General features: G+C 29.4%; 1 protein-coding gene across 5 annotated transcripts in view; it reads right to left on the bottom strand.

Moving 5' to 3' along the window:
• Positions 1-24,736, bottom strand: part of LOC136973510 (dual specificity protein phosphatase CDC14AB-like) — an 82,566-nt gene extending 57,830 nt beyond the window's left edge. For all 5 annotated transcript variants that reach the window (XM_067268236.1, XM_067268237.1, XM_067268238.1 and 2 more), the window contains exons 1-4: positions 24,370-24,736; positions 14,729-14,825; positions 9,290-9,365; positions 248-340 (exon numbers count right to left, since the gene is read on the bottom strand). In XM_067268236.1, coding sequence (XP_067124337.1) covers positions 248-340; positions 9,290-9,365; positions 14,729-14,825; positions 24,370-24,424 — 321 coding nt within the window. In that variant the 5' untranslated portion in view covers positions 24,425-24,736. The remainder of the gene's footprint in view (positions 1-247; positions 341-9,289; positions 9,366-14,728; positions 14,826-24,369) is intronic.
• Positions 24,737-27,420: the final 2,684 nt, after the last annotated feature.

Genomic DNA, 27,420 nt, shown 5'->3' with positions numbered 1-27,420 from the left:
AAGATTCAATAAAACATTTTTGAAACATGATAACATTGTATAAGTTATGTTGTTCTTAGAATGCTTCAGGATATGTCTGAATTTATTATTTTTAGTAGTATTTAACTTCTTTATTCAGTTTTTTGTATGAGATCAAAGAATTAGTTTAACTGTAGTTTAAAATAGAATTAATAAAAAAATTAATATTCTTTTAAACTAAAATATATAAGTTAACAAAATACTTACTATAATAAATGCTATAACTTACTGAATATGATCCAATAAGAAATGCTGCATTAACCCGTTTTTTATTGTTCATTGTTGTGTAATGAATAATTTTCTTCTTTGTCAAAGAATAAGACTATAAAACACAAAAAATGTTTTTGAATATTATATTATTAGTATTTGTTATAATATACTAAAGGTATGTCATTTGAGAAATATTAACACTACAGTACAGTCCCGTACAATACGGGAGATTCGTTACGCATTATAGGAAATCGCATTATCGAAACCTGCATTATCACACAATTTATGAAAGTTTAAACCTTAGCCTATAAATTGAAAAAAAAAAACGTATACCTCTGATCGACAAAATTTGAGGGTTGTTACTTGCTTTATTTACACATTGTACAGGACTACTATATTAGCTTTTAGGTAAGTTAAATCTTTCGTATAATGCAGAATCAGTATAAGTATATTCAATAATAAAGGAAATTTTGTTATATGGTTTCCAGAAAGAAAAGAAATAAAAATGAATGACAGAAAAAAATAGTAGTAATATAACAGTATTAAATTTATCCTTTATATAAGCTTTATCATATCCCACTTGGTGTTTGATAGTGCAACATTCTTATGTTCTATAATCAAAACATATATACTAACAAACATTCCCTATATGAAAATCCTAGATAGCATAATTTTTCAATCTAAAACTGTCTCTTCTCTTCAAGGCAAATTTAATAAATGAACATAGCCAAGGAGTAAGGCATATAATATACATTAAGAAAAAAAATTTGAAATTCTAAGTTAATACAGAAGAGCATTGATTATCCAAAAATCAATTAATCGAAATTGATTTCACAGAGTACTAATTCCAGAAATTATGAAGTTTTTATGTAATAACAATTGTCAGTGATCAGATATGCTACTATTGAGCTATCTCATTATCAACTGTAGTGTCAAGTTTTATTTCTTACAGTACAAATAGAAAAGTATGATTAATGAGTCATAAGCTTCTGATGCATCAACATGAATAGAAATAAACCTGAAGCAATATCCAACTCTCATGATAGTCAAGAGGGCTAGAGATTTAACAGAGTTAAAAAGAAAAATTACTTAAACCAAACTAAGTGACTTCTTTCAAAACAAATAAAAAAAACTGTAACAAAAGTGAGTACTGTTCTTCTATTTAATATTAATTCTTCTATTATGCATTTTATTTTGGATTCATCAGTAGGCTACATTGTAGATTGCAATGAAAAACTAGTGCTTGTTTTTAATACATTAGACAATTTTTTTTTTTTTGTTAATTCTTATCATTTTTATGCAAGACCTTTTTTTTACTATTGTACTAAAATTTTATCACATGTTTTTTTCAGTATAGCAAAAACCTCACTTAACACAATTAAGCCATTAATTAATTTTTTTAATGCACATTAAGCAGAATTGCACAATAAACAATAGAAAAAATAATTCATCCATTCATCAGTTAAAAAACAATTCAAAAGCTTTATTAAAAAATAAAATCAAATTTAATAAGAATTAAATGAACTATTTTTCTGAAAGTGGTATAAGTCCACTAGTGGAAAAAATGAGTTAATGATAGTTTTAGTGAGACATAGATGTCCTCTTTTTATAGTTATAATAACAAAGTCAATGATGTACAATATCCTCGTAAATTAATCAAAAGAAGTTTAACTGTAAAATGTTATTGCAAGAATGTTCTTTGTTTTTTTCTTTTTTTTTGAAAATGGAATAAGTCCATTCATAATAATCAATAATTTAAACAACTTTCCTCAAAGTCTTTATAATGCTAAGTGTAAAGTAGAAATAACATTGCAATATGAATATCTTTGTTATTATTACTTGTCTTAACAAAGTAATTTACTTTTCAATGTTGTCTATTTATAAACTCTTATATAATATAACTAAAAATGTTTCTTAATAAAGTTAATTATTCATTTCCTTACATGTTCTCATTTTAATTATTATTTAAATTAAAAAAATACATTTTCAGAACAGCCAACTTCCAATAAAATATAAATTTAAAATTGTTATTGTTCATATTTTTTCATAATTTGTTATTATTGAAAGTGGTATAAGTCCACTTGTAGCTAAAAAATCATTTATTTTCTTTAGCAAATTTATTAATTATTATTACATAATAAAATTTAACAAGTTTATAGTTTTAAAAAGATTAGCTGGCCTTTTGAAGCATTAAAAGACTTACATAAAAAAATATAATTTTCTTCAGTCTATTCTTTAATCCTTTTTACAGTCCAACTCAGAAGTAACAGTAAAAACTGGCTGGAAGATATAACTAAATCTTCAAAAAAACAGCAACCATAGAATATTAAAAAATTACACAAGTTAAAATTGATCAAATGTCTACTTTTTACTGTAGAATTCGGCACTTTTACAAAGAAAGAAAATTATATTTTTTTATGTAAGTCTTTTAATGCTTCAAATGAAGATAATCCTGGGTTATGCTGTTTATGCAAATAGCTACATTGTTTATTAGCTTGACTTATTAATGTTTGCCAATGTTTTTTAGTTGATTCAAATGCAAACCCTTAAATATCTCAATGTATGAATAAATGGACTTATATCACTTTCAAAAACAACAGCTCAAATCTTTATTAAATGTTTAAACATATGAATAAGCTATTTTCTAACAAATAAAATTAATGTGTCCCCTATAATCATATTTGGCTTTTGTGTTATACTATCATAGTTTTTATTATACATTTTTCTTATTTGACTTCTTTTTCTATATTTCGTAAGTTATTTATTTAATTCATATCAATTTAAATTTGTATTTTGAATACCTCAAAAGTTAAATTTTAAATAGAATGTCCTATTCATTGAACATTTTCTATAAACAGTTTTAAGAAACCCAATGATGGCATACAGGTGTAGGCTGAAAACATTAGTGAATAAAAAACATTCTCCCAGCAAATGAATAGGTGTGGTTGAAAATTTGTGCTTTATCTCTGCTGAGCGAACTGTAAACAAAATTAACTAAAAAATATCTGAACGTACTGTTCAGATAGATTTAGTTAATTTAATTAAAGGTACTTTGACCTTTGCATGTTTTCATATAATCTGTGATAGCTTTGTTAAGATTCTGATGGATTTCAGTTTCATTCCATATCTGCTTCAAACAAAATTTCTTTAACACATTCAAATGGGACTGAAAATTTGCTCAAATTCTTTTGTACTTAGCTTCTTAGTTGTAATATTTGCCTCTTGTTCACATTCTTTATATTCTTCTTCATATGCATGCTGTTCTTCTAAATGAAGATCATTCTCCCTTAACTATTTTATACAGGAATCAAGCAAGTTTCTCACATCTTCATTATCCAGAATATTCAAAAATATAGAAAATCCAAATTCTTTTCCAATTGTCCTGATTTCTTCAATGATGTTATCAGTTGAATTATTAAATCAATAAGATCATTTGCACAATGATGTAACACCTTCTGCCACACTGCTTTCATATTGCAAGCAGTGACTGCCTCCCATGCTAAATGAATATTTTCTACTACATGCTTGATATTGTATCTTTTCCAAAATTTGGGTAAAAAAACTGCATTTCTCTTTCTGGTTGAGATTGATTTACTTTTAGCTAAAAAAATATTTTGTTGGCATATGCTTTCAAAAAAGATCAGCTTCATTGATCTTGAATATTTGATGACAACATAATCACCTTCATCTTTTGCAGTTCTTTAAGAAACTTTGCTACAGAATCTTTATCAGCACCAGCAGATTCTCCAGTTAATCTTTTTTACTAACCTTAGCTGATCTGTCTTAATTCTTCAATCATTCCTCTCTCTCTCTGATCTTATCATTTTTTCATTTTAAATTAGGTCATATAAAAATAGAATAAAATTTAAAACCTAATTGTTTTTTAGTACATTAAGTAGGCCAGCTCAATTTTTAACAGTCAAACCATTCTAAACTTTCAATAAAGCTTTTGCATTCATCTAGAAACTTGATCTCTTTCAATGATTTAAAAATATTGTGCTTTTGCCTGGATATTTCTTGTAATAAGAGGTATTCCTTCCTGATTACAATCCTCAATCCAAAGTGAAAAAAAGACATTCCATCTCGATCATTATGTGGCTTCTATTTCGGTTGATCTGCATGCTTAAAGAAGCAGTAGAAACTTTTCCCTGTTCTTTGTATTCTTTGCTCATATTTGATATAGTCAAAGCTATAGACTTGCTGTATCCCAGGTCTCTCACAATCATTGTATTAGTAGCATCATATTCACATCTTTTAATATTTTCCAGTTTTTCCTTTATTATTATTTTTCAGTTCTTTTTAATACTGCCACCTTCCCTTTCAATGTTTCTCTTATCTACAAAAATGAAGAAAAAGTAATTGAGGAAAAAAACAATATGCACATATGCTTGCAATGATAGCTTTGAGTCAACTACTGAGTGGCACCAGCCACAGCCCACAGTACTTTCACTGTCACTGTCCTCTAGCTGCTACACTGACAAGTGCTGCAAATTAGTGAAAAAATTTCACAAAACATCAAAAATTGTTTTTGAGGCTTTCAGCTAATTTTTTATTTTATGAATTTTATGTTTTAACATATTATTATTATTTAAAAAGTTTTTCTATTAAACTTTTCTGTTATTAATGACCTATGAAGAAATATTTTTTATTCTTGTCATTTAATTACAATTAATTAAATAATTAATTGTAATTAATTCAATAAATAATTATATTAATTCCTTATAATTGTTTTAAGAGTTAATGTTATGATTAATTCTTATAATTAACTTATAAAAAAATATAGTATCTTCATATGGTCAATTACTTTCATTTGTTTTCTTAATCATTTTTTTATGGCCTATAACATGAGATCTACTATAGGTTTATATTCTTAATTCTTGTATTAATTAACATTGTATTGCCTTTGTTTAGATTTTTAAATAATTTATTATAATTATTATTGATTTATTTTCAGAAAGATACCAATTTTGCTTCATATCATAAAAGACACAGCACAGTTATTTTTTAACATATTTATATTAAAAAAAACTGCGCCTTTTTAAATTTATGCCTTCAAAGATTTAGCAATGCATCCTATAAAATTGTTATTTAAAATTATCTTTTAAAGCTATATACTAGAAATATATATGTATATATTATACTTTTTTACTTCATTAAATCTGAAACTCCACATCTTATTTCTACTTTTTGATATTTAATTGCATCCTGCAATCTAAGCTTGTTTAAGTTTTTCTTTTTAATATTTATAAACATTGTTCTATATTGTATTTTTCTTTTAATCATTGTTTTGATCAAACATCTTGTTTTTCTGAAGATAAATGCTTTTAAGTTTTAAACAGAAATCAGTTTAAAACACCCCCTTAACAGGGGAAACACTCCCTTTTTGTGAATAAACATTTATTATTATAATTTAAAACAGCGGTTCCCAACCAGTGGTCCGCAAGAGCTAAAATATGGTCCGCGAAAGATTTAAAAACTTTATTCATTTTAAATTATTATTCCCACATTGATACAAACTGAATTTAATTTTTACTAAAAATGTTATGTTTTCTATTATAATAGTACTGTTAAAGCATGTTACTCTTGAGTTTAATGATTAGTTATGTTAAAAGTTTTGATTAGAGTTTATTTTTAGATTGACACAGTTCATTTTTCTTGAACCTTGTGGTCCGTGCTAACAACAACGAAATCAAAGTGGTCTCTGGTCCAAAAAAGGTTGGGAACCGCTGATTTAAAAGATAATTGATGTAATACCATCCACAACACTGGCAATGTATGCCATGGAGAAGGACATACCTATAAAATGAGATGAAACAAGAATCGTCAGACTTTTGAAAGGGAGATGCACCTGAAATATTGGGTTGAGTCATAAATAAGTTCCGTTAGTAAGTAAGTGTAAATGACTGTCAAATACTTGCCAGATGTTGTGTTGCTTCAACTGAGTTTTATTAGTGGCTATTAGCAAATAGTCTATAAATGTAAATTTTAACACTGAAGTGTCAATAATGTAATAAAAAATGATTTTTGAATTCATTTAAAATGGAACATTTGAAAGTGCATGTACGCCATATCATGTTGTGGGAGTTTAAACTCGGCAATAATGCTACAGAAACAACAAAAAAGATTTGCAATGTCTACGGCAGTGGTGTAATTTCAGACAGAGCAGTTCGAAAGTGGTTTACAAAATTTTATTCTGGTGATTTCTCCTTAAAAGATGAAGAAAGACCAGGCCGCTCCTCAGACTTTGACGACGACGTTTTAAAGGTCCTGATTGAGCAGAATCCACGGCAAACGACGAGGGAGTTAGCAGAGAAACTGCACACATCCCAATCAACCATCAATCGTCACCTCCAAAAACTAGGAAAAGTAAGCAAGCTGGGAGTTTGGGTTCCACATAACCTCAGTGAACGGAATAAAGCTGACAGAAGGTCGATAGCTGCTACCTTGCTTTCTTGGCAAAAAAGGAATTTTTTTTGGATAAAATTTTTATGGGAGATGAAAAGTGGATCACATATGAAAATGTTATTTCGAAAAAGACAATGGGTTGACAAAAATTATCAGCCACAACCAGACCCTAAGCCCAGTGTGCATGGAAGGAAAATTTTGTTGTGTATGGTGGGATTGTTGAGGAATTATCCATTTTGAGTTGTTGCCACACAATGAAACTGTTACTGCAAATGTATACATACAACAGTTAGAGCAACTTCGGCTAAAACTTCATGAAAAGCGTCCTGCACTTGTTAACAGAAAAAAGTTCACCTTATTGCATGACAATGCAAGGCCACACACAGCGAAGATGACACAAGAAAAAATTTTGGAGTTTGGCTGGTCTGTTTTGCCTCATCCACCATATTCACCGGACCTGGCACCAACAGATTTCCATCTTTTTCGGGCACTGCAGGATGCTTTACAAGGGCAATGCTTCCAAAATGATGACCAAGTCCAGGAGTTCATCCAGGAGTTTTTTTATTCGAAACCACCAGAATTTTATGCAAGGGGAATTGACAAGTTGCACGAAAAATGGCAAGAAGTCATTAATAATGATGGTGAATATGTGTTAGATTAAAGTCTATTTTTGTACATTTTATTGGCAAATAAATTTCAGTTTAGAAAACGGAACTTATTTATGACTCAACCTAATATATGAATGGTTTGGAAATTTATAAATCAAGAAGAAAAGACAGTTCAGTGTGTTAACCCTTTCCCGGCCAGGGTACCGATCTATCGTTACCCTAATTGTTTCACAAAATGGCCAGGGTACCGATTCATCGTTACCCTGTTAAAAATTGATTTTTATAAAATTTATCGACAACAGATGTCAGCACTTGACGGCATCATCTTGTTTATCGTCTGTTTCACATATTGTGTCCAGGTGGTGTTTTGTTGACTTAAAAAATTTTAATTATCGATGGTTTTTCCTTAATTTTTCATTTTCTGATTATTTTTTATTTTATTTTTAGCATATATATGCAATAATATTACTATAATAAGTTCATTAATGCTATAATAAGTTTATTCAGCTATAATATGTTAATGCATCATAAATATTCAAGTTATGACCTTCAGTTCTGATATTTTATATATTTTTTTAATTTTTAATTTTTTATTATTTTTTTAAATCTAAAATATCCGAAAATGTTACATCTATTGCTACTGGTAATCATATGTTTATTACGAAAATAAATAATCTTGTTTGATATAAAATGAATAAAGTATATTAGTTCATTATATTAGTTGAAAGCAGAATAAAGTTCAGACTTTAAACAAATCTTTGATATAATGTGCGATAATTTCACAACGAATAAACGTACATGCATAAATGTTATATCAAATTGTACAGAACAATATTGTACATGTGTATTGGCTCAGTGACAATAAGAATGAAGTAACCAGGCAATGTTAATTTTGACAAATAGTAACAAATTTTCAAGTCTGAATGTCAGTTATCATATATATATTATTTTTTTCTCATAAATTTTTCAAACAAACTTTATTGAAGTATGTCGTATTTAAAACTAACTATATTGATAAATATATGTGATTTTTTTCATATGAATAAAATAATAATTTAATTTTTAGTGAATTTTTAAAATAATATTGCCTGATTCACCTATTTTGACCTTGGCCGTTTTACAAAATAAGGGGGCGTGGCAAACGGCAGGCTAAGGGTTAAGTTCGATATTCAATTTAACAAAATTGTAACACGTGTGTTTATGTTACGTAGTGTTGATGTACAGTCCACAGCTCTGTCACACGTGTCAGGTGTGTTGTGTAACTATAGACTTGAGAATGCGGGGAGAGATCTTCCTGCCTAGAGAGGGAAAAATTGTGCTTTTTCCTTTGGTGTGGCCAGGCAGTGCTGACCGAAGTGTGTGGCTATGCTGACCAAAGTGTGTGGCTGTGCTGACCAGAGTGTGTGGCTGTGTGGCTGGCAAAGAACCAATGTTGTGCCTTTATTAATTAATTGTCGGGTGCCTGAGTGTTACTCACTAGTGTTGAAAATAAATTACAAATAGTGTTGTTGTTGTGTTATAAATAATTTGTGTACTGTGTTTAGAACGTGTAAACAGCTACATGTTAAAACATTTTACACAGTGAAATTTAAAAATGAGGGTAATGTGTCAAGAATTTGGAAGTCTAGATATGGAGATTCCCAAGTGTCTAATTAAACAAAAAGACTAATTTATTTGGATCATTTTTATAAATACTTTATAAGTTTATGTTGACAGATTATTTATTTGTATTACGTTTTTAACCAACTACAATGCTGAGTATAATTTTTAAAATACTTTGTTTTTTTATTGTATATGATGTTCCATTTGTATTTGAAAAATATTTTAAATGTATTTAGCTGATGATCCTCTTAGAAAAGTCAAAAATATTAATTGTAATTAAACATTAAATGTATTTAAACTGATGTTTATTTGCTGATTTATGAAAAGATGTTCTATAAATTTGCATTAGTAGTTAAACAGTTTCTTTAGTAAGTAAAATTCAGATTAATAATAATTATTATAATTATAGCATTAAAAAAACCTTAAAATATTATACAAACTTTTACCTTTAACTTTTTGTTCAGTTTACAACAGTAACGATATAACATTGCGAGATTTAGAGGCCCAAAGTCAGCATAGAAACTAAAATAAAAGAACTTTATAAATATATATATATATTTTAAAATATCTTAATAATTTGCATTACTTATATTCACAAATTCATTACTATTAAGCAAGCTTAATACACAATAAAAAATCTTAAAACAGATATTCATTTTTAATATTTTTTGTTGCCAGAAATTAATGATTATATATATATTATAACACTGAAATTCAAATGAACAAAAATATATCAAGTTTTCAGCATTTTTTAAATCTTTGTATATATTTTATAATAATGAAATTTAAACAAATAAAATCACTTCAGAGTTTATAATAATAAAAATAAAAAGTGTATCTAACACCTAGATTTAATATCAATTATATATATTAAAAGTATATGTATAAAAGGATTGTATACAACTTTACACTATATTCAAATATCAAGAAAGTAATTGCTAAGTTATGATAACCAAAATATTACACAAATTTTCAATAAAGCAAACAATATATCTTTCATAGTGGTAGAAGTTTAGAAAAATATGAATATTTTTTAACCCAGATGATGGGCTATCTTTAGATGTAAAACAATGTAAGAAGAATGCTAACATAAAATAAAAAATTGTGTAGGATGTACAACTGAAGGAAAGATAGTCTATGTAGTTAACAGTTGATGTGAAAAACTATACAATGATAGAAACTCCTTAGTTAACAAATGGAGTAATAGAGTGTAATAAAATCATAATATATTATCTCTCGCATTAATAGAATATGTAATGTATGTTCTTTTAAATTTTTAATAATATAAAAGTGTTGTTTTATAATAAAAAATATTTTAAAACTATTTAACATTTTTGACTGTAACTAGTTATCTCCAGAAACACTAGTCAAATGATTTCCAAAGTGGTCACTACTGCTCCCCTGTGGGCAATAAGTAAATCTAAGGGAACAAACAGAAGCAGGTGGGCAACAGGAGGTGCTAGAGGCAGGTCCTGACCAAAAGGTGACCATAGGCAAGGGTTTGGGTCACTGAAAAACCTTTCCCTTTTTTCTATTAAAACGAGTAAGAAGAAACATTGCATGTAATGGTTTCCAGATGTGGAGAACAATGTATGAGGTGCATTCAAGTTGTAAAGTCTCTTATTTTTTTTTTCTAGGGGAAGGAAACAGGTAGCAACATGCGGTTTTTTTTTAAACAAAGTGGACACTGTTTGTGGTCACATAACTGAGAGGGTAGCACCGCACGATGCACAGAACTCTAGCAGCAGCAGTTCGAGTGAGAGGTGTTTTTGACACTTAAAATGGCAATGTTTTCATTACAAGAACAATGCGCAATCATTCGTTTTCTGCACTTGTGTGGAGTGGCACCCACCAAAATTCATTGCCAGTTGAGTGACACATGCAGTGATGATGTCATGGATGTGAAAAATGTGCATTCACAGGTGCAACAGCTCAAAGAAGGGCGAATATCGTATGACAACAAACCGAAACATCCATGCCCACGCACCAACCTGTCTGACAACGTGATTGCATGAATAGAGCAAGTTGCTTCATGTGTGCAATCATGTTGTCATCCCAAATTGTTTCCAGCATTGAGAAAAATGGCTGGAAAAGGCTGCACATCTGCTCTTCCATAGAGACAATGCTCCAGCTCATCGGATGATGATAACACAGGAGTTTCTTTGTGAAAACAACTTTGAAGTGGTTTCTCATGCTCCTTACTCATATGACCTTGCTCCTAGCAATTTTTGGTTGTTTCCAACAATGAAGGACACACTTTGTGGTCGCACATTTTCCAGTCATGCCACTCTAGCATCAGCGATTTTCCAGTGGCCAAAACAGACTCTTAAAGAAGCATTTGCAATAGCCATGATGTCATGGCATCAAAATTGTGAAAAATGTGTACATCTGTAGGGGGATTATGTTGAGAAATGACAAAAGTTTCAATTTGTTTATTTAAGTATTTTGTCAGGAAAAAATGGGAGACCTTAGAACTTGAGTGCACCATGCAGCCAAAAGACTTTTTACAGGGAATCCAGAAGCTATCCAACTGATGACACCAATACGTTGCAAAGGAGAGAGATCAAGTTTAAGAATATGATGATGAATATCAATGTATGACTTTTGTTTTTTGTTTCATTTTCAAATTATAATTTATCTGTGAACATATCACATATATATTCCAAATTCCAAATTGAAAAATAAAATTTATTGGAATTTATTTGGAATTTGAAATTTCAAAAATGAACTATCATTTTCTTAACACAAATTTGAATTGTTAGCTTTCAGTTTTGAATTTTAAAAATAACTATTATTGAACTAATATTGATATTAGTATTTCAATACACAAAATATAGTGTGATTCAAATAATTAAATCTGGTTAATCTTTATTACAATATATTTAAAATTATGACTTTCATCATAAACCTATTTGGGATATTAAATTGTTATGATGATTATTAAAATAAATTTTTAAAGAAAAAATTTCTGAGTCATTCTATATTGTGCCACAATCTATTAAAATTTCTAAGTCAACAAATTCTTTCAATAATGAAACGACAAGTTTGAAGTTCTTTCTATATTGTACCAATTAAAATTTTATAACAAGAGACATATGTTCACAATACTTTTTAATCAAATAATGCAATAAATATTTAAAAACAACTAATCAGTTTATACAACTGTTTAGAAATTGTTTGTATTGTCAGCTACATTTATACATTCAATAGAATAATTTATGTTAATCAAATTTAACAAACTAATAACTCATAACATCAGAAATATTTTTGTTTTCAGGTTATTTTTGAAATCATATAGATTTTAATAACTACCAATATCAATAAAAATTTAATTTTATATACTGAAAACCAATCCAAATAAAACATTAACAGATTTAATCAAAAATCATTAATATCAAAAGTAAATATAATAAAAACTGCATTAGATTATTTGAAATGATTTGTATAATCATTTAATGCATGATAATTTTATAATTGCAGTTTATTGATTAGATATGTCTTTATAACATAATTTGTTTCAATGATAAAGGAGCCACATAAAGAAATCATTCAAAAAATAAAAAAATATTCATCACAAATGGATGAATATTTATATAAAAATAGACCAATATAAAATTTATAGAAGCAATTTATTATTTATATTAACAGATGTTATCCAAATACAGCAAATAAAAAAATGAATTTAATTTTATGATTTTATTTTTAGATAGTAAGTTGAAAGCTATCTGCTATTTAATGTTATTTGTTTTTAAGACTTTAGTTAATATTTGTTAAAATTATAAATGTTTAATTACTGTATGTATAAAGAATATTTATTGTCAGGTATCACTAAAAATTACTATTGCCATAGATTACTGAAATTCACTAATTTCCAGTAATATTTTGCAATTAATTATTATCTGGATTGTCAAATAATGTTTAAAAAAATATCTGCATCTATGAAAAAATTCAAACACCTTCAATTACTTTAGAGTTATATAACAAAAAAAAAATCTTTGAAGATTAAAAAGTATCACTATTCATTTTCTTAGAATATTTCTAAAACTTTATAAAAGCCATATACGAATATAAACATCTTACAAAACCCAATACATTACAATAACACTACATCAACTGCCATATAACATCAGGCTATTTACTGGTGATAATAATTATAAATTACTAATAAGTAACTCTAGGATCAAATTTATTAGTAATTTATAATTATTATCACCAATAAATAGCCTGATATTATACAGCAATTGATGTAGTGCCATTTAGGGATATCAAATCTTTGGCTTTTTAAATCTTCAAAGATTTGAAACATGATTTTTGAAATTTGAACATGATGAACTTTGAAGGTTTTAAAAGTTTTAAAGCCAACATTTTTGCAATAGTAATTTATTGTTACTAGAAATGAATAAATTTAATCTATTATGAATTGATTAAATGAGAATTCTTAAAATTAAATTCATAGACCAGAAATTTTAAAAAAGCTTTCATTTTAAGATTTCAAATCCAATTATTAAATACATTTGAGAACTTCTTTGAAATAAAAAGTTAAGTATAGAAAAATGTTAAAAAGATAATAAGACAATCAAGGCTTTACTTTTGTTAAAATGTTACCACAAATCAAGAAAACCCTTTCACTATTAGTTGATATATTTTCAATGGTTTTGAAAGCTAAGTAAAGTTTCTCTACATTTTAACTATGTTTGCATGTCAACACCAACATTTTAATTTCTTCTGCTTTGAAGTTTACTTTTACTATTGTTTAAATATTAATTAAAATCTTCATAACTTCAGCTCATTTTTCCTGAAGCTTCAAAAGTTTTGATTGATACCCTAAAGCAATATACAAAAGAAATTTTTAAAGTTGAAATTCTTCTAAATGTTAAAGTTTGTTTTATACTTTTAGAAAATAAAATAAACAAATTTAGCTATTAGCAAAACAAAATTATTATGTAGTATAATAAGTTAGATGATACAATGAATTAATGTTACATTTTGAAGTTTTTCAAAAAATATCTATTTGTTAATATCTCTGATTTGAAAGAATATGTTGCATTATGTAAAACTGTTAAGAACTAAGTCTGAAAAAGTATTGTATCCATAGCTAAGAATGAATAGCAAATATTTACATTAAATTATGTGTATTTTTTGTTTAAGTCTATCAAATGGGTATTGCTTATGATCTAGAAATGGATTAATTCACTTTGTATTATTTTAATGGGGAAAAATTGATCCAGACTGCAAACAATTCAGAGTCCAAAAAGCCTCTTGAAATGAATTAAATTCAAAGTACAAGACACTACTGTATTGCAAGGTGGCCAAGTGGATAAAACCACTGAACACTGGTAGTTGGGTCATGGATTTGCACCTTGCCAACAGGTTGGCTACATTGGGTTTTCTTCACATTAGTGACATCTGAATAGGAGCCAGTTTTCCATAAAAAGACCTCCCATTCTTGTTGGTGCTTACAACTGAGAACCAATTTGGTCTAGTACCAATTTTGTCTAAAGTAGGTCCACCATGGAGACCTATCTTAGACAAAAAAAATTTCCTTAGCCATTTGTCTCACCCATGCAGTTTGTGACTTGCTATCACACAGAACCTCATCTGTTAGATGTGCATTCTATGTTATTCATGTATTAATTTTTATATCAAAAGAAGTTATCTCAATTATAAATGCTCATCGTCTCTCCATCTCATTAATGATTTCCTAATTTTAATAATTCTTCCTCATCAGATTTCTCGTGTGTCAAATCATCATAAACAAATAAAACAAACTGTATTGCAAGAAATCAAATAAAACATACTTGTTAAATTTAATCTAAAACAATGTAATTCTGAGAATTCTTTAAAAAAGTTAGAACACAATAAATAAAAAATAACATATTACTTACTTTTCATAAATTAAATCTTCATCTATACAAAAATAGTGAATTGTTTGTGTAGACTTAACTTTTCCTGTGATGCGAAAAGTTGCAAAATACAAACGATCTGTAAAAATTTTTTGATTAAATATTTAGAAATTTATATAAAACTCAATAATAATAATAATAATAATAATAATAATAATAATAACTCGCCCGTGGTCACCACCTGGTCGTGGTGGGAGAGCCCAGTAATTTTACTGATCCATAGGGCAGTGCAGGCTGGAGCATAAGCTCCTGGTAGGGACACCCATGCCAGTAAGGTCTATGGGGAGAAATGAAGCTAAGAGTGACCACACCCACATTCTGTGGAGATATTTATTATGGTAATAACTAGATCAAAGTGTGATACCGGCTCGGACGTCGCCCGGGTTAACAAGGTCCGCGTTCGTGGGTTAGGCAGAGGCTCACGTTCGAAAAATAGGCCACAGTCTCCCTTGGTTACCGGTGGCGAAAGCAGCACCGGCCCAAGCATGGCTACTGCAATGCCCTCAACAGATGTGAGGAACAAACCCAGCCTTGGTGTTTCTGTGGCAATGCATCCACAGACCACAAAGGCTGGAAAACCACGCCAACGGATGAAATGGACAGTAGAAATGAACAAGTTTATCATCCGTAGTTACTACACCATCACAAAACTCGAAACAAACATGACAGCATACAGACAACAACTACACCATAGATTCACACAACAGTATCCTCACCTCACTGTCACTGAACAAAGGGTTGTTGATCAAAAAAGAACAATTATACACAACAACCTTATTCCACAAACAACACTTGAACTTATCAAACAACAGGTTGCTGATCAAATACATCAACAGACAGAAACATCTAACATTAATGAAGATCATGTAACCTGTCAGGATAATCCAGCAACAAGCATTGATAATAACACACATACAACAATTACCACTAATGATACTACAGACACTTCCTCATCCATCACTGATAACATAGACATGGATTTAGTTAATACACTCTCACATATATTTCAGGAAACACTCACTAAATATACAGGCACAGATCCCACACAACGACCACGAATACCAAAAATCAACACGTCAAAGGAAGTAGGAAAAACACTAAATTACGTAAACACTCACTTACTACCACACTACATTCATTCAATTTCTACACTCGCAGACATTCATACATTAGTTTATGCTGGAGCAGTCACAGTAGTGACACACCATGGGCTGAAAGTACAATCACAGACAAACACACAGAAAACACAATTCTATCACAAGCCTGCCTGGCAGAGAAGAATAGAAATACAAATAAATGACATTAGACAGCAATTAGGCAAGCTGACACAATACGCTAAAAACAACATAACACCCAAATTAAGGAAACAGCTCAAAAACATTTTCAAGAAAATAAAAACACACACAAAACATGAACATCACAACACACACATTACAGAATACATTGATACACTAAAACAAAAACTTGCTGCCAAAGCACGTAGACTCAAACGATACAAAACATGTACACTACGAAAACAACAAAATAAATTATTTACAAACAATGAAAAACTCTTTTACAGACAAATCAATAACAAAGCAAACACTGTTACACAGCACAGTGGCACACCAACAGAAGAAGAACTCACAACATATTGGTCTTCTCTTTGGTCCAGTGCTGTCACGCATAATGCTGATGCAGGCTGGATCGAGGAGGAGAACAGAAACTTGCACAACATACCAACTATGCCCTGTGTTGAAATAAGCATACATGATTTCCAATACACTGTTAACAGAACACACAACTGGAAGACACCTGGTGTAGACAACATTCACAATTTCTGGTACAAAAAGTTTACATCACTGCACCAGGAACTAGCTAAACATCTAACACACATCATCATCAATCCACAAGACATGCCAAATTTTCTTACCCAGGGCATCACCTACATGAAACCTAAAAACAACAATACCACAGACCCCACACAATACAGACCAATTACATGTCTTCCAACACTCTACAAATTATTGACATCCTGTATTGCAAACAAAATATACAAACATGTTGAAGAACACGACATTCTAACAGAACAACAAAAAGGTTGTCGTAGAAACCACAGGGGATGCAAAGAACAGTTACTCATAGATTCAGTCATTCTACGGCAAGCACACAAACAACACAGAAACATACACATGGCATATATAGACTACAGAAAAGCATTCGACAGTGTTCCACACAGTTGGCTGCTACATATTCTACACATGTACAAAATACATCCATCACTCATTGCATTCTTTCAAAACACTATGCAGCACTGGAGAACAACACTACATCTCAGGGTTAGTAACACTTCCATACAAACAAACCAAATTTTTATTAGGCGAGGAATATTTCAAGGAGATTCCTTGAGTCCTCTCTGGTTCTGCTTAGCCCTGAACCCATTATCCAACATGTTAAACAACACGCAATATGGTTACAATATCAGACACGAAAAAACAACACAGTTTACACTGTCACATCTCATGTACATGGATGACATAAAACTTTATGCATCCACACAAAAACAACTTCATCAACTCCTACAAATCACACATTCATACACCAAGGACATACAAATGGAATTTGGCCTAGATAAATGCAAAACAGTTCACATAGAAAAAGGAATCCTGAAGAAAGAAGATTTTGCACTTGGAAATGGAGACATTATTGAATCCATGGAAGAGGGCGAGTTCTACAAGTATTTAGGATTCCAACAGGCCAAACTAACAGAACATACACAAATAAAGCAAAGATTAATTAAAGAATACCAAAGTAGGTTAAATGCTATTCTCAGAACACAGTTAAATGCAAAACACACAGTTAAAGCAATAAACACATATGTCATCCCAGTACTCACATATTCTTTTGGAGTTATACATTGGACTCACACAGATCTCGAGCAACTCCAAAGGAAAACAAGAACAACACTTACTAAGCATAAACAATCATCATCCTAAATCCGCCACAGAAAGATTAACCCTTCCACGTAAAGATGGCGGACGTGGCCTGATTGACATAGTTAACCTTCACTACAAACAAATACAGTCACTGCGAGAGTTTTTCTACAAAAAACAAGAAACATCACAATTACATAAAGCAGTAACTCTAGCAGACTCGAATAACACACCATTAAACTTACACTCACATCATATGGACACAACACAACATATAAAAAGCATAGACACCACTAAGCAATCGTGGGCTCGAAAGGCACTCCATGGCAGGCATCCTTATGATCTGGCCCAGGATTTTGTTGACAAAACTGCGTCAAACAGCTGGTTAGCTCGGGGATGCCTCTTTGGGGAGACGGAAGGATTCATGATTGCCATACAGGATCAGGTCATAAATACTAAAAACTACAGAAAACACATACTCAAAGATGACAAAAAACATACACTCACAAATGACACATGCAGAAAATGTCACGTCATGCCAGAAACTATACAACATATCACCTCTGGTTGCAAGCTCTTGGCACAGACAGATTATTTACACAGACATAATCAAGTAGCAAATATAATACACCAAGAGCTCGCAAAGAAACACAAATTAGTAGACATCCACGAACCATACTACAAATACATCCCACAGACAGTATTGGAAAACAACACGCACAAAATGTACTACGACAGAGCCATAATCACAGATAAAACAATTTACCACAACAGACCAGACATCACACTCATTGACAAACACAATAAAATCACATACATTATAGACATATCCATTCCAAACACTCACAATATACAAAACGCATGCACTGAAAAAATTAGCAAGTACACAGAACTCACCCAGGAAATAAGGCATCTGTGGAGGATGGATAGGGTGCTTATTGTACCTGTTGTTCTCTCCTCTACAGGTGTCATACCACACATACTACACAAAAGCCTGGGCACATTGGAATTGAATAGAAACACATACATCACACTGCAGAAAGCCACTATATTGAATACATGTCATATTGTGAGAAAATTCCTGAATACAGACACACACACTGATACACTTCTTTAATTTCTGTTTTGGTTACTATGCCTTGACTCTGGTCCGGCATAGTACACAGCCACCGGTGTTAACCGAGTATATCTCACTTAACCCAACATAATAATAATAATAATAATAATAATAAACATTACATTTTTTCAAATAAATTAAGTCTTAATTGAGATGAAGTTTTGATTATTATGTGAATCTATAGCTAAAATTAATTATTATTCATTTGCTAAGTACATATTAAATTTTTTGCATATAAAATATATTGATATTTTTATTAAGCTAACAGAAAATATCTCTCATTTTATTAATCCTTAACATAAGATGGATGAAAATATTTTTAATGACATAAATATCCATTTACAAAAGAAAACAATTAACTGATTCATCTATAATTTGCACAGAGCTAAAGCAAGTTCTTTGGAACAGTTTCTAACCTGAAACAGTCCTGTAAATTGAGCCAAATGTTTTGTGATTAAAGTTATTGTTGAAAAAAGTACAAAGGTGTGTTTTGTGATTTTATGCAAGAAATTCCAGATTTTATTGAGATATTAAACTACAAGCAATAATAATAATTTTGTACAATCAAAATTTTGAATGCAGCTACTTGTGAACAATAATAATATTTAAATCAACTTGCAGGGTAATGTAGTTTATGTTAAAACTACATTTAGTATGTAATATACAATAGGATCTGCTCATTGAAATCATGAATATCATTATTAGTCATTTAATTTTATCAAAATTAGCAACTCCAAAACATGCATTCCAAATACACTTGTTATATTTCACTTATTGTAATCAGAATTTGGCCATCACTGAGTAAATAGTTATTTGTAAGCTTTTTGCACTATCGATCTCAATATGTGACTGATAATATGCAATAATGATCAGTTACTTTATCAGTCTTAACCATTGATTTAAGCATTAATCATTTTAATTGTTATCTGTTGCATTTTACAATTTCTTTCATTTTTTTACTTCAATTATGTATTAGATGTTAAAGGCAATGGCAAGCAAACATCACTGGATGATTAACTATTAATTAATAATAATAAATGAATCTTAAAGTCAAACAATTTTTAATTATTTTATCACTCTCTTTTAAGTCAGAATTAACAAAATTAGAATTTGAATTAATTGAAGCCAATAAGTACCATAATTTCCTGCACATAAACCAAAGGCTGTATATTTTAATATCAATTTGAAAGCAGGTACAGGGGTGCAGGATATACATAGACAATTATGATAAATAAAGCAACATGCTATCAGTCATTCAATGTCATCAGTATAGCTGTCTTTCAAAATGACTACTATAACCAGATTCTACCATATATTCATTTATAATCTTAAAATAAACTTTTTTTTCCAAACATTATTTATTTATTTTTAAAATATTATAAATACATTCTATAATTTGGCATAAAAATAGAATGAAATATGAAGGTAATTTTATAGTTTAAGTTGCTATATTTTTTAATACCTGACAAAATATTGATATAGAATTTTAATGTTCTATATTAAATTTGAAAATATTTGTAATATCCTATAACTATTTTAAGTGCATATTTTTTTGTACAGACAATATTATTGTAAGTTGTTATTAACCCAAGAAAGAATCAAGAACATTTCTCATGAAAATATTCTTAGGGTTCCTACCCATCTTCATGTTTTAATTTCCTGACATTTTCAGGTTTTCCCAATAAAAATCTCAGAAAAATGAGTTCAGCAAGGCCATAAACATTTGTATTTTTTAATTTTGATTATATTTGGCAAAAGAGTATATTTGAATATGACAATAAAGTGTACTATACCTTTAAAGGGCTTTATGGCTTTTTGCTATATTTGACACATCAAATGACAAAATGTTATATCTCAGTTCCAATTATGTAGAATGATCAGTGAGGGCCATTTTAAAGAGAATTGTTCAGAAATCATAATGGAATTGCAGGAATAAAATCCATTATGATCTCAATTTTATAGAAATTTTTAAATTCAAAAATTTAGATTAAAGAAAGAATACGGTTAATTTTAGTAAAGTTTTTATAGGTTCTCCAAAGGATAACAATCAAATAAAGTTCACATTTGCAATGTTTATTATACATCTAGTAGAACTTTTGTTTGTGCAAATAAACATTAAATAAACATGCCATACCAGTCATTAGCACCTCCATTGTTGCTTGAGTGCATCCTTATGTTTTGGCTTTGTTGATTTAAATTGGAATGACATAAATTTTAAACATTATCAAATTAAATTAGTGAGTATTTGTTTTTTGTCATGTGAAATATCTTCTATTTTTCCCTGATTTCCAGATCAATATGAGCCTGCCTTCTATAAAGCATAAAACATTATAATTTTGTTTATAGATCTATGTAGAGCAGTAATGTGAGAAAGGGAATGAAAATTTGTTCCTTCTCATTCCTGTATAATATTCTTTTATTGATAACTTCATTTGGCATAATCACTGACTTTTTTAATCTGTTAATCATATAGTAAAACTGTCAAAAAGATAGCAAAATTCTCATAAAATGATGAATGAAAATACTAGTGATATAAATGACAAATTTATATATTACTGTTGACTTAAGAATAAATTTACTTTAATCCCATATCTTTACATATTAACAATGATGACACTAAATATTCAGAAACTAATAATTTAAACCTTGATCATGTTTGGTTACCTTAATAGTAAATTTTATAAAAACTTCATGGTGTGAGAATTTGTGTAATTAATGAGTATTCAAACTTTAATTTAGTGCCAGTATTTACATCTAAAATTAACATTAAACAAAGTTTGTTGCTAAACTAAACTACCTCAAACAATAAATATAGTGTATATAGTAATGAGGTCAACATACAAGTTTGAGCATTTGAAAATCATACAGTTTAACAATGGTGTCATTTGCAATACAAAATCATACACTTAGTAATTCACAGATACTGAATGTTTCTATTTAATATTTATAAGAAAAATCATTAACAAAATTCATTTGCACTCCATAAGGATGATGCTATATAGTATGCATTCTATCCAGGTTTGATTGCACATTCTAAACTGCCAATAGGAAAGTTAAGAATTATTTCTGTTTCAAATGAAGTTTTCTTTTTGAATTCAGAAAAGAATAAATCTATTTTTATTATATTTTATCTAAAAATAAAAATTTTATGTTGAAAAACTTTTTATGACAAAATCCTGAAAAAGATATTTGGCTCATAACTATATAAAACATAATAAAAGATGTCATCAAAGTGCTAAAATATCCTTCTTGCTAATATATCATGTTTTAAAAGCAAGTTTTAGTAATAGCCTATTGTTTTGATTTTTCATTAATAAAATATAATTTTAAAAAATGAGTAAAAATTAACTGATGAACCATACAAATTCTTATAATACTATCCGCCTGTTTTATTTATTTTTTGGATTGTTGTCAACATTACAACAATTAGTAAATTTATTAAATCTATGAAAAAAATTATTTAATTATAATTTATATTCTACAATTATAGAAATAGAACTTGGCTCAGAATCAATTTAAATAGCATACTTGCTACATAAATATAGTTATAAATAATTTTCTCCTGATGATTCTTATATTTGATAAAAGGTATAATGTAACAGGAAAATCAAACATTGACATTAGAAAATAAAATGTATAAAAAAATGTATTTAAATATAAACTTTGGTAAGTACTTTTCCTCGTTAAACAAATCAAATTAATATCATTTGATATTGTTAAATAATAAATTTCTATAAAATTTCAGATAATAGAATTTAAATTATCTTTGATCAATTTGAATTCATCAGATATTTGAATCAATAATTTAAAAGCATTGACATGAATTTTATCAGATAAACATATAACCAATGATTGATTACTTAACATATACCTTTAATATCTATAAATAATCTATAAAATAAATGAGATAATTTGTGTAATTTTTATTTATCTTAATAAATAAAGTATATTTAACAAGCACCATAAAATTTTATTATCTTAGTTTTTTTTCAATTTAAAAAATTTAGAGCTACAAATGATTTATTGTTAACAATTAATTGAAAATTAATGATAAGTACTCCTCCATATTTATGACTTGTAGAATTATTTAAAATTTAATCAATTGATTTATAGTCTACTTAATTGATTAAATGTAAAAATTATATTATAATTCAGCTAACAAATTTATATTTGTTTGGTACATTAGCATAAATAAGTTTATAATTTTATCAAATAATATAGCAATTCAAACACACTTACACTTAGTAAATTTTGAATGTAAATTTAAAATATATATCATACATTTCTAAAGACTCACATCCTTTAAGCATTAGTAACATAGCTTTATTAATACAGAAAAGGGTCACCTCTAAAAATAATAATTGCTAATATATCCAGTAAATCTCATTACGGATTGTTTTATGGATGTTAATATCAGATATTTTATACATTAAAGATGAATACATTTGTCAAATTTTGAAGTATTTTAATGCGCCAATATCAATTACATAAAATGGCGCAATAAATAAATTTTATGTCTTTTAAATTGTTTTATGTGACGTTAGTTTGATACATCAAAACTGTTTTAAATATGAGAAAGTTACTGTATTTAATATATGATTAAATACATAGGCTGTTTTTTTTTCCAACCTCCAACAGTCCATAAAAAAAAAAAAACAAATGTAAATAACAAAATGAATTTATTACTAAAAGTTAGGTACACACATGGTTATTTTCAACATAATCACCGCAAAGATCGAGGCATTTGTCTAAATGTGGACAAGCTTCGAAATCCCCTCTTCATAGAACATTGTAGCCAGCAACTCGAGACGAGCCTTAACGTCGTTTTGAAGATCGTCATTAGTCTCAAACCTCTGCCCCGCTAGCCAAGTTTTCAGTTCAGGAAAGAGGTGGAAGTCTTCACACATTAAAGGTGTGACGACTTTTTACCTTTCAGACTTCCACCTAGCTTGGAACTTTTTAAATACCTAGTGTACAGCCCAAATTTAGTGCCGAGCAACTTCCACCTTAGCACGCGAAGACAGACAAATGCCTCAATCTTCACGCCAATTAAGTCGAAAAGTAACAGCATTTGTATCCAACTTTTGGTAATAAATTCATTTTGTAATTTACACTCATCTTTCTTTTACGGACTGTCAGAGGTGGAAAAAAAGAAATCACCCTCGTACACTAATAAGTGAAAATAAAATTAATATATCAGACTGTTTAAGTTATTGAACTTTTAAAAACAAATTATTTTATTGGAGTATATATCAGAATATTATAATCTTTCTTGTTTATACATCAATAATTGCCATATAAATACAAACACGTTGTTGCTTACGTCATCTTAAACCACACAGTGTTATAAGCCAACATCTCGCCATCCTGTAAAATTTAAACCATTTAACCTATTAACCACTATAAACTGGTTGAAACGTGAGAGTGAAACGACAAATTTCCACTTATTTACGTCATCAGATTACAGGAGTTGTGATTACTCGATTATTACTATAGATTTGGCAACGAACCAATTGTAGTTAAGATAAGTGGATGTAACGTAGATTGGCTTCGAAACAATATAAATATGTAAACAAAAGTAGAAGCGGATTTACCTTTAATAATTTCTGCGATGTGAACTATATCCTTGTTGAAATGACTATCCATCATGCAAAATTCTATTTCGACCACGAAAGAGAAATAAATCAAAATCGAACGGAAAAACCCGATCGAAATTTCATAATATATATAAATGTATTTTTAGTCTTTGCAAACATTAACACGAAAGAGTCGACACCTCTTCATTTTTTTAATATTTTCACGGTCAACATTTCATATAAATAGTAAACAGATTTTGATTGTAGTTGAAAAACATCTCATTTGTTAGAAACTTCGTCGACGCAATGCTAACATACGACAACTAATCAGACAACCACACTCAAACGGTTGAATTTCATATATTCCGTTCCGCCAATCAGCTCGTTTCCTGCACTCGTATAACCTTACGTCACGACCGTCAACTATACAATGCCATCTATGAAAAGATTTTTTGTTTAATCGTTTATTTATAATAATAAATTATTTTTATTAATGTATTTATGTAGGATTATATTAAAATAATTAATATTAATATTTGAAATTTATAATTTTAATAAATTGTCTTTAATAATTTCATTTTTGAAATTGAATGTTGATATTTTTTTTAAAACTCTTTCCGTCCCGTGGGCACTAAGAGAGCCTCTTTTAGTAAGCCCATTATGGGTTCCGCCGGGTGTTGAGGAAATGGGATTCGACATTTCCGAACGAACCATCCTCAAAAATTTCCTAGGGATTTTTCCACCCGTCTGAATTCGATCCCGGGTCTCCAGAGCGGTAGACTGCCACCTTGATCGCCGGCCATCCGGCCGTCTATATAAACATGTACAAACTTATATAGTTTTCTAAGTACGGGTTTTATATGTAAAAATTATATAAGAAAAAAAAATTGAAAATTTTGAGCTATAGATTGAATTATTTTATTATTGATGAGCGATAATTTTCTTTTAATAAAATATGAAATTGTGGAAAGTAGAACTATTTTCTGATACAAAATTTACAACTTGTGCCGTATATTTTAACTTGACGAAAGCAAAATATCTCAATTGTAAATGTATAAGAATGATTCAGTTTAACATTAATCAAAAACCTACAAAAGCTTCTTCTAAATACAATATTAATGTACTGTGTGTAATAATCTTGAGATAATGTAAGAGAGTGTGTATTTTCCTAAGATCGAATTTTTTATTGCTGAGGTCTGACTACTGATGTAAAATTCATAATATATAATGTTATATATATATATATTAAATTAATTCATAATCAAAATATATCTCCGAAAAATTTTCTTTGAAATAATTCAATGAAAATATGTTAAGTATTACCTTTTGATCGAAGGATGGTTCCAGTATAGATGCAATAGACTCTTGTTAGCGTCAAGTTATCGGTAAGTATCAATAGTTTTCAATGTCCAGCAAACCCTATGTACTTTCGTGTATACTCAATTCCACTCAGGAGAAACCAGGTTAATTAACGGCTACCGTCAAATCAAATCAACGTCTTTTTTGCTTACCTGCCAATTCATCGTATGTTTTAAAAAGTTTTAAAAAATATATAAGTGAATTTGGCTGATTTTTGTATTCTAAATCTGAAGATCTTTTTCAGAAAATTGAAAAAGTTCTGGCAACAGAAAATGAAAGTACTACTTTGTAATTTTATTTTATATTTAAGGATTCTTGTTTTTTAAATGTCAAAATCAATTCTAACGAGTATGTACAAAGTAATCAAGAAAATGATAGTGAAATTGGCGACATTTTTTAAAACTCTTTTTTCCCTGTGGTTATTAAGAGAGAAATTTTAGATAAACCATTATGAATTTAGCCGGGTCAACAATAGGGCGGCCGAGTGGTAACCGAAAAATTCCTGGGATTAAAGTTGGTGATTAATGAAGATTTTACTCCTTATTTGCATTTACAATTTTTTTCATAATACTCATACATAGGGAGCCCCAGTCTGGACCTGACGACGTTTGGATAAGTAATAGGCAAATTAAGTTTATTTAAAATTAGATAAATTTTGTCAAGTTCTTTCAAAACTAAAAAGTTTTGTAAGGCATATTGTTTCCTTTCTGTATTCCCCTCTAAAGATTTCTGGATCCGTTGTTGTCTGTTCCTTCGAGGGAAAGTTTCTCTCCCGGCAAAATCTTTTTATTTTGATTTCATATGAATGCTGTCTCGTTAAGAACGTTATTATTATTTTTTAATTTTAATTTTAATTTATTATTATTATTATTTGGTAGTCTCTGGAGTGTCTCTATTTAGAGATAAAGAATCGATGGCTCATTATTATCTTTCTTGTAAGCACTGCAAGAAGGAGAGGTGAGCACTGCGCAAAGTGCTCCCGATTCCAGCAATCCGACAGATTAACTGTGGCGAATATTTTTGATCCTCAAATATCAGTGGGTCATTTAATGGAGTATATTCGGTAAACTAAGCGCTTTTGCCAAGCACAGCATAGTTGGATTTTTTAAACTCTTTCCTCCCTGTGGGCACTAAGAGGGCCTCTTTTAGCAAGTTCATGAGTTCGGCCAGGGTCACAACGGAATGTCCGGGTGATGAAGGACGGGGTTCGATGTATTCAGACGAACCACCACTTGAAAAATTCTTAGAGCTTTTTTGACTCGTCCGAATTCGATTGCGGGTTCCCAGAGCGGTAGGCTGCCACCTTGACCGCTCGGCCAACCGACCTGAGTAGTTGGGTTTATGAGCACCATTACAATATTGTTCCAAATAGAAGTAGTTATTTCTACCAGTTCCACAAACTCGTAGTTGAATTGTAAGGCATATTATCCATAATCTTGTCCACCCGAGGAATTTTTCTTGGGTGATCCATCTCAAATATGTCTGGTCTTGTCCCTCGGATGGGCCGTCTCATTTTGTGCCTAGTTGAACCCACGATGAGTGTGAAGAATGCTCTCTAGTGCCCAGAAGGCGAAAAGAGTAAAGAAAAAAGAAAATCTCGACCACTGCACAAGAATAAGAATAAAAGAACTTGAGATTTTAATATAATCACAAACAATTATTAAAATACAGACAAATGCGTGTTAATAATAATGTGCGTCATAGATGCAC

This window comes from Centruroides vittatus, unplaced genomic scaffold (genome assembly GCF_030686945.1).
Source record: "Centruroides vittatus isolate TY-2023 unplaced genomic scaffold, ASM3068694v2 contig_3187, whole genome shotgun sequence".
NCBI lineage: Eukaryota > Metazoa > Arthropoda > Arachnida > Scorpiones > Buthidae > Centruroides > Centruroides vittatus.
This window is presented reverse-complemented; position numbering and strand designations above follow the sequence as displayed.